Raw genomic sequence first — 14,273 nt, 5'->3', positions numbered from 1 at the left:
GTCCAGCAAAATGAGGACTGATGATTTAGAGTCTGCTTTAGCCAGTCTGAGATCCTCCACGACCGAGAGCAGGGCAGTCTCAGTTGAGTGGCCTTTCTTAAAGCCGGATTGCTTGTTGTCCATGAGATTGTTTTGAGTAAGAAAGTCCAGGACTTGATGGAACATTACTTTCTCCAGAATCTTGGCCATGAATGGAAGCAGGGATACTAGAATGTAGCGGAGAATGTAGCGGAGCGGAGCCAGAATGTAGCGGAGCCAAAATGTAGCTGAGCGGTAAGTTGGGAGAAAAATACTAAATTAAAGCTGACTACGCCACCCTGATCACAGGGAAATTAACACAGGTTCTTTGTGTGAAGAAAAGGCATGAGACGTGAATACCAAAAATACAAAAAGACTTTATTTTCCTTAATTATCCAATATAAATCACTTTTAAAAAGCTTCATAGCTGATAGTAGCCGCACTATCCATGTAAACGCAGTATACTATGTTACCGCTGTCCATGTAAACGCAGTCACCATCTTTCTCCCCTGCGTCTCTGTTTGTTTTGCCTCTCTGAAAATCAGTGCGTGCCCAAACAGAAACTCCCATTTTTATGCAAATTTTTATGCACCTATATCCAAAGACCTGAGAAGATTTCTCTGCATGAATGACTCGTAAATGGCAGATTAACTTGCTGCTGCTTCACCAATAAGATAGGAAATGAAATACGACAGAAATGTGGATGATTGACAGGGCTCATAACTAAGCATACACCTCTGTTACACACTCAAAAGTATATATTTTTCCTTCACAAAAAAGTACATACTTTAAGGGCGTAGTATGAGTATGCAAATGGGGACGCAGCATAACAGTTTTTTTTTCGTGGATACTCACAAATACAGCCTTTCTTTTATAAAGCAGAGAAAACTTTCAAACATGTGTCATCTCAATCTGCCTAATCTTACTGTGGAAACGGCTCACTGAAATAATCAATGAATCTCAGAACAAAGTCTATATACATGTCCTATTGATTTCCTATATGTTTTGCTGTCAGATCATTAAGAATATTGATGTGTCGTTGTTGTAAATTCTTAGAGACGTTTGTGAATGAATGATGTGCTGCTGTGTGACAGGCTGTTATTCTGAGGATATTTTCACACCCACAAACATGGCACGACACACAATGAAATTTGATTGGTACGTTTGTTAAGTGTGACGTCACGGGAAGCGGCTTCCGGGTCCGAGTTATTGACATATTCTTATTAAATGACAACTTATTTACATTATGGAATGTTTTTTGTAAGTTGTTTACATTTTAAGACTTTTTATTTGAAAAACAAAAACAAATATTACACACATACTGTTTTCTATATGCAAAGAGCTTAGAATGACCAAGAGGCGACACTCAATAGAATGCTCCATTGCAACAGCAGCACCCAGCAACAGCCCTGGATTCCGCCATTTTGGAGTGAAAGCGATCAGCTGTCCATAGGATCTCATTATTGGCGCGGTGGCAAGCAGTTGGTTTGTTTTTTATTTATTCATTTAAAAAGCCCATTAAAACTTAGATACAACATGAAAGACGACAAAACAACACTTATTATCACAATCATCATCACTTTTAATAGTTTATTTTACAGACTTATAATATGCTGTTGTTCTATTGGAGTTTTCATTCCAAAATGGCCACCGCGCCATCTAGTGGCTGTTTCCCAAATTACACTACGGTGTCGCCTTTGCTATATATATATAATATCCAATGACTAGAAAGTGATAATTTTTTTAGAAATTGTTAAAATATTGGTGTCTGAGATGCAGCAAGTCCAGAGACTGTTGTGTACACATTTGATTTTATATAAAAATTCATTTAACTTGTGCTATGACCAAAAAGTGGTCCTAAACAAATAGTTTCTCAATTCATATGAGTAGCGGACACGGTAATAGTATTTTAATTGGTTTATAGAATACATCAGGACTTAACAAGTTAGCCTGCTGTGAGTCATATAACATAGACATAAGATAGTTCCCAGATCTTTAGCCGTCAGTCTAAAGTCACACGAGACTACCTAGTGTAGTCCCCTTTTAGCTTAGCTTAGCATAATTCATTAAATTAGAGTAGACCATTAGCATCTCACACAAAAATATCTTTAAAACAATTGCTTCGATAATTTTCCTATTTAAATCTATTTCCTATTTAATGTGCTAAGACAGACAACAAAAAAGGTTTCTATTTTCTTGACTGAAATGGCTAAACTATTCTCTCACTCTGGCATAATAATCAAGGAGCTTTGCTGCTGCCATGGTCCTTGGTGATTCATCAAATGCAGGCCTGCGGCTAATGGCACTTTAACAGTCAAAAAAAAAAAACATATACATGCAAAACAAAATTCATATTTGTGGCTTCAGGGGTCTTATAAAATTATATATATATATATATATATATATATATATATATATATATATATATATATATATATATATATATATATATATATATATATATATATGTGCACTAAATCAGATGTTTCTACTAATATTTACAACATTTTAAATAAGCTTGTGATTCAGACTGTTGTAAACACACTCAAGACACTTTATTGAGGCTACAAATTAATAAATGCAGACCAATTATTCATTCATTAATTTTTCTTTGCTATAATAGTTGGCAGTTCATTCCACTGTGGCGACCTCTGATAAATGAAAGTCAGAGGAAAATGAATGAATTAATGAATTTTTAAAGCTTTTAAAAAATAATTCTTTCTCCTTGTAAAGTTTCTGTTCTTCACTCAAAAATGCTTTTTAAACACTCTCTAAATCTTTAATGAAAGTGTGCCTGAGGTGGTGAAAGTAGACATTTAGCTTTAGCTACAGTATCAGATGATGGCGTTGTAAATAACAAACCACAATCTCATATTTTCAAATCAGATGACACAATGTTAGCTGTTAGCGAGATGTTGTGTACTTTTTTCAGCTACATTTGCGTGCGGATAAAAATAACATTTTATGACATTTTAATCTTTTATTATTCTTATTTTAGCAACACATCAATGCTTTTTTAAAATGTAACTAACACATGCATGTGTTTATACAACAGCACAGCCGATAGCTATGTTTCCATCCAAAGACGTGAATTAAACTTGTGCGAAAAACTGAAATTTCGTATAAAACATTTGTTTTATGTTTCCATTCATTGAGTTAAAGACAACAAAATCATCACTTTCTGATAAAATACCAAAAGATAATTGGAATCTGTTGTGCTAAAAGAAGCCGCTGAGGGCATTTTTTCTTATATAATAAATGATTCGTGCCATGAAACACAGTGAACTTGTGGTTGCTTTTAGAGACACGAGATCAATCTTTAGGAGCACAGCTGCTCGAGAGAGTTCTGGTGGTAATAATACTGAACCACTTTGATGACAGACTTTGGCTGAGGGATTTTAGAATGACCAAAACAACATTTCAGATGTTTTACATTGTGGTCGGCCTGCTAATTTGTAAATTAACGTCATCCTATCATGCTTATTTTTGTTATGACATGATCTGTTAAAACAAAATCACAAGAAATTTTTATATGGCACTTATCGTCCATTGCCGACGGCTAATAGACAACACGATGCTGAGCCGGCATCGCCGATACTCCGCCCTGCCCCCGCTGCAAACCCGCTCGCGAAAAATACACACTAAGGCCCAGTTTACACTAAAACGTCTTAGTGTTAAAACGACATTTTAGAATGAAAATGATCCACATCCACACCGTGTTTTACCTAGCATTTCTGAGCAGCCCTCTGACCGCTGAAAGCACACATCATGTGACCACAAACACACACACTGCCACAGCCACACACTGTCATGCACTTCTCTGAGCTCCAGAGAGCAGTGCACGTCGGACAGTTTATCAAGGATGTACCGCTGGATCGCGTCTCACTACAGTTGTTAAACGTGATATTCAGACATCCCAAGTCTCCCGGAAGTTCCCGGAGTCTGTATTTGCGGGACTCATAATGCCCCACAACGAGTGATAATCTCCCCGAAAATTGCGCGTCTCCCTCCCGGTCCTCAAATAAGTCGCGCACCCTTCTCACCCCCGGATCCCTCCTCGCTCTTCGCTTTTTACTTTTCACATGATGACGATGCCATCGTCCATTGCGATGTTTCACATTAGACATTATACGATGGCAAATTGGTCGACATCGCCTGACCCTAACCTGAGCTGCATCCAATGCTTTTTAATGCGCTCACTTAACCCCACCCCACACTATTGAGTGCATTGAGTGTCTGACATTGCATCACTGAGATATGCAATCTCAGCTTGCATCATAAAGGCTGCATCCAGATACTATTGCCTAATGTACCCCCTTTTACAAGATGTAAGATAAGCGTTTGTTGTCTCCAGAATGTGTCTGTAAAGTTTCAGTTCAAAATACCCATCAGATAATTTATCATAGCCTCCAGAATTTGTCCATTTTGGTGTCCAAATAGGTTGTGTTCATATGACGTCATTGATGAAGCGTGGAATTCAGATGGAGGGTAGAAAGTGATTCTTCTGCATAGGAATCGCTATCAGAACATCAAAATGTTTCAGTTTTATGTTGTTTTTAATTGTTTAAATTGGCCAAAATAAGAAATGCAGAACAGCTTTTATAGACTTCCAAAAGTTTTACCTCACAAAGAGAGGAAAATTCTAGAAACTGGCTGAAAAACAGAAGAAAAGGCGTCATGTAATAAACATTTATTAAATACATCCATGTGTACAAACTTTTCTTGAACGCAATAATTCGTTGGACAGCACTAATAAAGATTATTTACAGGCCTAGCTATGTGTTTAAATATGTTCAAGTGTTATATAAAAGTCAAATACAAACACCACCACACTTAAATAAAATCCAGAAGAACATAAATAATATAACCTGCCATGTAATCGCCGCAATGAAATCTGTCTTGTTTTGCAATAATCCAAGTCTTTACTGACGTTTCGACTGAATAAACAACCGTAACGTTAACATCTATTCGAGCAGAAGCGGTGAATGTTTGTTGATAGTAAGTTCACTGACAGAACAAAAAAATAAAAATGTATTATAAATGCAACTCTCGTGACAAAACTAGACGGTTACTATTGTGGAGCACTTTTCCCCTATAAAAAATATTAATGTAAACAATGCTTTTGTATGCTTTCATTTGTTATTTTGTGATGTCTGGAAGTTATCTGCATGGGGGAAAAACTATAGTAATTTATAATAAACGTGTTTTCGAACCACAAAGTGTATAATGTGTACAACTGTTAATGAATGCTAAAGAGTACTGTAGTAGAGTAAACTGATAAACGTTATTAATATTGTAAAATTAGAGTAAACTGTGGTTTATTTTGATGTGGTGTATAATTATAGAAACTGAAGCCTATTTAATAATTTATTACAACAGAAGTGTCGTAACACTGCAATAATATAATTACTACAACAGTTTAATTCAAGTAATTATCTGTAGTATGCTTCCAAACACTAAAGTATTTACTATAGTATTTTTTATGCCGCCTCGATGACAGGCAAATTTATTTTAGTTCAGTAGAAAACTCAGCCCTCTTCATGAGATAAGGAGCATGCCCAACATATGTGCTTATTTTTTTAATTATATCTCCTTTGAAATATTGTATAAATTGCAAAAATACGGATCTTCCTCTATGTCTCCCATTCGGTTTTATACTTCCTGCCCTCCATCAGAATTTCACGTCAGCAGAACCACGTGATTGAAAACAACCTAAACATTGTAGCTGTTTTTGTAGCCTTGGGCTTTAAATGCAAATGAGCTGCTTCTCATCATGTTACGTCAAATAAACAGCACAGTGACTAAGATAGACTTGGACGAAGCTGAAATACAGCTCAGTCAAAAAACAAAAAAAACAAGTAAGTTTATTAAATGTATTTGTGGTGGAGTTTATTCAAGCCTTTCTGAAATGGTGAATCCCACACAAATGCCGTTTGCAGTACACATGCACACATATATGCACGTTTACTGAGACCATGCGGCCATAGTGATTATAGTGGTTAAGAATTACATATCGCTTTAATGTCTTTGGGCTCTATTTTAAGGATCTAGACGCAAAGTCTAAAGCGCAGGGTGCAGAAGCTAACTGCAAATTTTTTATATTTTAAGGATGGAAAAATAAGGTTTGCGCTGCAGCACATGGTCTAAGAGGGATGTGCTTATTCTTTTAATAAGTTATGGGTGTGTTTTGAGCATAATGTGCATTAAACCAATCAGACACTCGTCTCATATTCCCTTTAAGATTCACGACGCATTTGCTATTTACATGGCGGACTTTGTAAGTGGAAAAACTGAACACTTCACTAGCGAGAAAGCAGTTAAACAACTGCAGTGCGAGGATAAAGAACAAGCCTCCTCCTTTCGGCCTCTTTCTCTTTCTCTCTTTATTTTTATACTTTACTCCTTTACTTTATCCATTAGCCTACATATTTAATTTAGTCTGTTAAGCGCAAAGATTTGTTTCAAAACTATTTCTAAATTCAGTTCAGAGTTATATCTAAACACACATCATATGCCACATATGGTCCAGAAACCGACAGGTGGACAAATCCAAGCTTGTTTTTATTAAAACAAATATAAATATGTATATAATAAATAATACTGCTAATTATAACATTAAATGCAAATTGTAATAAATAAACTGAAAAAAAGCCCCCTAAGGTGAGGCATGGAGGTAGTGTTTTTTATATTTATGTAGAAAATAATAATTTTTGTAGTATTTTTTTTTACATTTGTTATATATTTGTGTATTGCTGTACATCTTAACAAACCTCCTTTCTAGACGTTTTAGAGTCCACAAAGCGGAGCAAATGGATTTGCTATTTAAACTTGTTGTAAGATGGGAAAATTAGGGTTGCGCTGGTCTGAAATAGGCAAAACATCAGGGGCCTCATGTATCAACGCTGCGTACGCACAAAAACTTTGCGTACGCCAGGTTTCACGCTCAGAATCGCTCACGTTTGGATTTACTAACAATGAACTGAACGTGGGAATGTGCGCAGGTTCACGGCAGCTTTCTGGCAGGCGTACGCACATTTTTTGTGCGTGTCTGTTTTATTTCCATTGGCGACTCCTAGAGGCAGTTGTGTTAAATTCTTCTCTACAAAGTGTCTGATCCTTGCAATGGCAGCTGTATGAGACGGGTTCATATACTGTAGTAGGTATGTAAGATTTCCATACCATACAGTTGAGCAGCTAAACATTGAAGCACAATTTGCAGCGGTCGCCTGTTTTCCCAATGTAATCTGAGCAATCTACCGCACGAACATTGCTATAAAGACACTATCTGAAGATGAATTTGCATCCGTGAATCAGAAACATTTCCATTCAATAAATGTGCAAATAAAATATGCTGCACAAACTTATTGATGATTCCTACTTGTCTTTCTCTTGATAAATAGTGGGCAAAATCTGATATGTAGCGGGGAAAAAAAGAAAGAATTCATTAGACGCTGGATTCGAGCCGAGTTTATGCTCGATTATGTCAGTACATGATCACATGCTTCTTATGAGGTGCGCAACTGAGACTGCTAAGGGTACTGCAACATTTTTCAGTTATAAACCACACTATTTCTTTTTTTAAATGCACTCAGTGCGATGTTCAGACCCAACTGTGTTAACCGTATCAGCTAAACTCTCCCACTCTATTTTTTTCTTTTGTTGTTAATTCCGGAGAACAAACTTGCAAATAACACCGCTTTTCTCCGGTCTACCTCCGAAAGCAGCACCTCCAATTCACATTCTGTTCAAAGTTTCTCTTTTTGCTTGATTTTGCCATTGCTTTTTCGTTGGGTTTTGCCATTAGCATAGTCATTAGCATATTCATACTGGGGAGGAGGCAGGGAGGGGTTTTGTGCTCGTGCATGTTGCGCTCAGTTTCACGTTCATTCAGATGTACAAAAGAATATGCGTGAGATTCGGCGTACGCAGTGTTTCATACATCTGAATTTTTTTCTGCGTACGCACATTTACAGCTTTGTGCGTACGCAATGTTTTAGTAAGATTTCCACGCAAGTCTTCGTACATGAGGCCCCAGGTGTTTCTCGAGTGCCCCCGTTTGTACTTTGGCTAATATGGTGGTGCTGATTGGTTCAATGTAAATGTGTTAAGCGCTTGTGACTGATATTACGCTTTATTTATGTGCATGTTTTTAGACTTTGGGAGGAAACCGGAGTACCCGGGGAAAACCCATGCGAACACGGGGAGAACATGCAAACTTCGTGCAGGGAGTGCCGACTGGTTTGATTAGAACTTGAACCTGTGGCCCTCTTGCTGCTATAGCGCCAGCCACTGAGCCACCGTGTTGCCCAATCATGAAAAGAGGAGGAGGGAGAAGGGAAGGATAAGGGGGGGGGGGTGTCCAAAAACAAATATATAGAATGAAGTTTAGGCAGGATATTTATAGTAGTTTTAGAATGATCTGATAGGTTAACTAATGATTAGCGATAAGGATCAGCTGTAGTCGATCATATCACGTGCTCCTCTGGAAAGTAAAGTTGCAGTCACTGGACTTTTCTCCCCATAGACTTCCATTCATACGCACACAAATGCGACAGACTGGAAACGCAGGGTCATGCTTCAAGTTTTGCAGGTCGCGGCGGTGCAAAGTTCAAGCTTTGAACTCTGACCTGCGAAAATGCATCACTTGACTGCGCATCACTTGACTACCGAGAATCAAAACATGACCTCTCTGGACAGAAATTTAAAACATAGAGCAACTGCTTGCTTTTTGTAATGCCTAATAATCTTGTTTAATCTCGCCCCTTTTTACAGCTCTGCACGACAAAATTCCGCATTGTCAAACTCTAGTGTGACCGCAGCTTCAGTTTGTGAAACTTCACTTATTTGCAAAAAATGTTCTGTGGACGTGTGAATACATGTTATTATGGAGACATCGCTCCTGTCAATCAATTTGGTGGGTGGGGAAAACTGCATGTTGTGGTGGGCCTCACAAATCCCTGGGATTTGGGTCTTATTTTAACTTCAGGAAATAAAAAGAAATAGACTTGTTGGGTTTATATCACTCCTATATGACTGTGGACACTATACCTACACACAGTTCTGTCCAAACAGCTAATAAACGTAGATTTTCATCATAGGTGCCCTTTAAAATTAGGCAGTAAATGTGTTTCCATCGTAGTTTTTGCACAATTTTTTTATCGGATAAAATTTTTATCACAGCATTTTTATCAAGATATTGAACATTTACACTCATCTTGCTGTTTCCACTAAGCATTTCCATATGCAAAATCCAAAATGCACATATAAACAGGTGGATGGAAGCATAGCTACCGAGATGACATCACCTCCTGCCTCAACTTCTTCAACCCTGCATTGAGATATACAGCGTGCCATTTGCTTTGGATGGATGCCAGGATCCAAATCACTACATTTTGAGCCAAATTCATCCGGTGATGAGTAAAGCAACAAGCCAGGGGCGGCTGTCCTTGAGCAGGACACGAACACGAACAGCAAACAGAGAAGACGGATGAGGTTATGTCTTCCCAGGGGACAAACCCGTTATACAGCAATACTGTAGCGGTAATTGTCAGGCTCTTGGGTCCGGCTCCTGTGGCCTTGGTAAGAAATCTAATCTAGAGGCTTTTCAAATACACATCATGCTTTCCTTTCTGACTTCCAGCGCTTACAGGGTGCCGAGATATGCGCGTGGCACACAGGGGGGTCTTCGTGTACGCTAAAGACTTCATTAAAGTGCCATGAGGCTGAGGCACAAATGTCAGCCCTTGATAGGTATAATAGCATCGGACAGAAATGCAGACGTCGCACAAGTATCATCTCAGCGAAGGACGTCATTTAGACGTGATCCTTAAAGCTTAAGCTCACAACATGGGACAAGAGGTTCGGTGCAAAGCAAATCTTAAATATGCAAAGCGTTGTAGTTTTACTTACCTGCTCCCCATCTTTCCGAACGGGAACTGCATCCGCCGCTGCAGGGAAAGAGAGAGAGAGAAAGATAAGGGAATAGGCATGTAGCTTATGCAACCTTTACCGAATAAGCTAAGTCAAACTGACAGCTCCTCGCTACATTTTCTGCTGACATTCACACAAAGACCTAAAATTAGATTAATTATCCATCCAAAAACCGCCAGCACTCTGTGGGGAAGATTTGTTGCGTCACACTTTTAGATCGCATCCTTCCTACAAAGTGATAAAAACATTTAGTGATTGCGCAGCGTGATGCAATTATGCAAATATTCGGCATTGTATTTCAAGAAAACGATTTCAAATGTAGGATTAACCTCAAACGAGTGCATGTCCTCTCCGCAAATATCTTTAATATTAAAATGACTGGGTTCATAAATATGCTTATTTCCTCTGTTTTGCACTCACGCATCATTTTGATTATGAAATATATGTTGATGGTGCGTGTTTACAATGAGTCATCGAAAATGACAAATTAGAAGTGACATGTAACCCGGTCTGTGCTAACATTTTGAATGATGTGCCTGAAAAACAGTCAAACTGGCATGAATGTATAATGTTGTCGCATAATGGCAGTGTTTTGGAAAAACAAACCATAAATGGAGCTGAAAATCAACACAGTGGAAAAGGCCAAACATCTGCAGATGTTTCCACTGGTTTTGAGAAATTCACACTTGCCATCTTTTCTGAGAGTGAGCTTTTTTTTTTGCAAAGAGTGATAAATGTGTTTACAAGAGAGGTTGTTTGAAAGGCTTAACAACATATATAGACGGTTTTGTTGTATATGGCCATAGATATCAGACCCTCTATTTTTCCAGCTTTATTTTTCTTGTCAGCTTAGTCCCTTTATTAATCCAGAGTCGCCACAGCAGAATGAACCGCCAACTTATCCAGCAAGTTTTTTACAAAACGGATGCCCTTCCAGCTACAACCCATCTCTGGGAAACATCCACACACACATTCACACACACACTCATACACTATGGACAATTTAGATTACCCAATTCACCTGTACCACATGTCTTTGGACTGTAAGGGAAACCGAAGCACCCGGAGGAAACCCTCGCGACTGCAGGGAGAACATGCAAACTCCACACAGAATCGCCCACTGAGCCGAGGCTCGAACCAGCGACCTTCTTGCTGTGAGGCAGCAGCACTACCTACTGCGCCACTGCTTCGCCACAAAATTATAAATGAATTCTAAATAAATACTTCATATTTATAATACAAATACATTTACAATTGTCCCCATGTTTCTGTCAGTCACATTTGCATGAAATTTTACATAAAATGTATGCAACACAATTTAGGCTATGATTTAGAAGAATAGACATCATTTGATGGAGAAGCTGACAATGATCAAGGATGAGTTCTATCATACAATTGTATGATTTTATGCTTGTTCGGGGTTCCACAGGTTTCATCGTCAGATTTAAGATTTAAGACACCATAACGATCGAGACTGCAAGATGGATCAGCGACAGGGGCTTTCACATTGCATGACTTTACAATTTACGTCTCACAGCCACAAACATGTAGTATATCTTTTATTATTAACTACATAACGAGTAAGAAGCCTTTAATGGGGTAAAAAAATGTACATATTTGCTCACCTGGGTTTGAAGAGAACAAGCAATTTCTCCTCAACTTTCCTTTTTAACTTTTCGTATAAAACGTCAAACAGACACAGGTGCTTCTGCCAAACCTCAGAAAGGAAACTAGTTTTTCCTTAATCTTTTGGGTCCAAATAAACCAAAAATAAGCGCTTTTACCTTCCCCTTCAACCTCCCGCTGGCCTGCAGGTACACACACACACAAGGGAATGCTGCTCTCTCATTGGTTGTAGGCGATCGCCGATGTTATTTTCAGTCAAAACTCATTTTACACGGCATGATTTGAATCGCCGACAGCTCCAGATGTTTAGCATGCCAAATATCTCACAGGCATCGGCGACTTATCGGCGATTCTCTCAGATCGCATCTTTGGTAGTTCATGCTATGTGATTGTCGCTCACGTGCACGAGCATCGATTTGCCTATAATTCGGTTTTTGAAATTTAAGACTTTTTAAGACCCCGCAGATACCTTACTTTGATGGTCCATTTGAGTATTAGTAGACTGTCTGCTTAATATCTGCTGATACTGCTCCTTCAACATACATTTAACTGACTATAAGAAACTTTGCAAGTACATGTCAACTTACTAACCCTAACCCCAACAGTCTACTTATAATCTAATGAGAATTAGTTGGCATGTAGATGCAATGAAACTTAAATTCAACAAACGGGCCATCAAAATAAAGCCTGACCCTGTGTTGTTTTTATAGGATTTTTTGAAGAAGACAAGCTTAAAGGTCAGGCCCTGTCACATTTTTTATAAGTGAAAATGTACGTTTCTGGTAGAATGTTCCAGTAGCCTATGACTTCTATAGTAGGAAAACAAAATAACAGATGTCAGAAGTATCTTCCTTTGTGTTCAAGAGAAGAAAGAATCTCTAACAAGTTTGGAACCAATGGAAAGTGAGTGAATAATGACATCATTGCCAACTGTCCCTTTAACTATTATTAACGTTTATAGCGATCAATTCATCATTAAACAAAAGTAAATTTTATAAAAGCTTTGAATGTTAGTATTGTCACTTGATTGATTTAAAAAAAAAATTTATAAATATTTATCTGATTCATAGTGTGAAACAGGCAGCAGTAGAAAGCTTTGTGTGAGATTATAGTGAGACAAATCTTGTTGAAAAAGTTGTAGCTAGCTGTGTCAAAAATCTGACAAGGAAAGTGTGACTGCAAGCTGTCAAAGCTGTAAAAACTGCACAGTGTGCACCCAATTTAAAATGCGAAAATGAATCACAAAAGCCTTTTCTCTTGGGGATGGTCACACCAACCACACAATTTTTGTTTGCAAAGAGTGATAAATGGCTTCACAAGAGAGTTTTTGTTTTATTATTTAAAATTCGTATATATATTTAAAGGGGTGGTCCACTGTGTATTTTCATGGCTTGGTTGTGCGTATAAGATAAAAGCTAAAGGGGCGAGTGTCACTTTGGAAGGGAAACATTTAAAGCAACGACAATATGCATTTGCATTTAATTTATGCATCACACAGTAATACACTCTTTATGAAATTAATATTATGTTATCACAAATTGTTAATAAATAAATTATCTTTTGTTGAATAAATGCTTTGAAATGGGGATATTTAAACGTCAGTTGTGGGTGATGACCAGTGGTGGAAAGAGTACTGAACAATCAAACTCAAGTAAAAGTACCATTATTTGCCTAAAATTGTAGAGCTAGTAGAGTAAAAAGTAGACATTTCAAAAGTACTCAAGAGTAGTGAGTATTACATTGTAAAAAGCTGATGCATTTACATGCAATTTGTGGTTGTGTGTAAACGTAACATTCTGTAGAGCATTTAGTTATTGCCCAGCAGGCACATAACGTCTTAAGACGTTAATATTAGGTAAAATATAGGTTGTGATGTCAGGTGACCAAAATTCAATGTCTATTTTCCAAACAAAATACAACGTCCCCACAATCTTGGGGTACAACGTCAATCTGACGATCTGATGTTGACGTTTTGAAAAATTCGTATATATATTTAAAGGGGTGCTCCACCGTGTATTTTTAAGGCTTGGTTGTGTGTATAAGATGCAAAGCAATGTGTCCTCATGCTTCACTTGTAGAATATCATGTTATTTTTTATATACATCTTACTTTGATTATATACAGCGACTCAGCTAACATGAAAACAACTGTCATATATCTTAGTTCCTCTCAAAGGCCCACCCTTACAAGGCTCAGCTAACATAATGTGCTGTGATTCGCGGATCGCCTCCACGTCACCACGTCACACTCCTACAAGCACGAGCTTTTGCACTGTGTAAACAGTAGCCGTTAGCCGTATCAGTTTGAGCCTAAATCAGACAGGAAATAAAGAGGACACAGCTAAACCTCAGGTCTGCTCTCTAAAGTAAAATCTGACAAGTGTCTTTCACGTATATTCGGAATAAGCATGTTTAAGTAATATAAAACATTCAACATATCTTTGCAAGTTTGTAATTTAAGATGTAGAACACAGGGAAAGCATCCGCATAGAGAGACACTGAAAGCGTCCGCATAGAGAGACACTGCAGAGCTGGTGAAGATTGTGGCTGTTTACAGTGGTTTGATGGATAAAAATGAATTTGTAGCTAAATTGTAATACTGTGTTCGCACCAGACACAGTAGAAGCATCAAGCGCGAGTGATTTACATGTTAAGTAAATGTTAAGTTTACAAGTTAAGTAAAAATGAGAATAGACATAT

At 37.9% G+C, this 14,273-nt stretch overlaps 2 protein-coding genes across 31 annotated transcripts in view; both read right to left on the bottom strand.

Annotated features, from left to right (window-relative positions):
- Positions 1-14,273, bottom strand: part of si:rp71-15k1.1 — a 465,095-nt gene that overhangs the window by 172,344 nt on the left and 278,478 nt on the right. The window lies entirely within an intron of this gene.
- Positions 1-14,273, bottom strand: part of fam131ba (family with sequence similarity 131 member Ba) — an 86,911-nt gene that overhangs the window by 44,204 nt on the left and 28,434 nt on the right. For all 30 annotated transcript variants that reach the window (XR_015516494.1, XR_015516495.1, XR_015516496.1 and 27 more), the window contains one exon: positions 9,928-9,965. Coding sequence is in view for 15 of the 30 variants with exons in the window: in XM_087295449.1 (XP_087151575.1) it covers positions 9,928-9,965 (38 nt within the window). In the remaining 15 variants the exon portion in view is untranslated. The remainder of the gene's footprint in view (positions 1-9,927; positions 9,966-14,273) is intronic.

Source organism: Danio rerio, chromosome 19 (assembly GCF_052040795.2).
Source record: "Danio rerio strain M-AB ecotype USA chromosome 19, GRCz13ab, whole genome shotgun sequence".
In the NCBI taxonomy this organism is placed as follows: Eukaryota; Metazoa; Chordata; class Actinopteri; order Cypriniformes; family Danionidae; genus Danio; species Danio rerio.
Note: the sequence above shows the minus strand (reverse complement) of the source record. Positions and strands in the feature narration are given on the sequence as shown.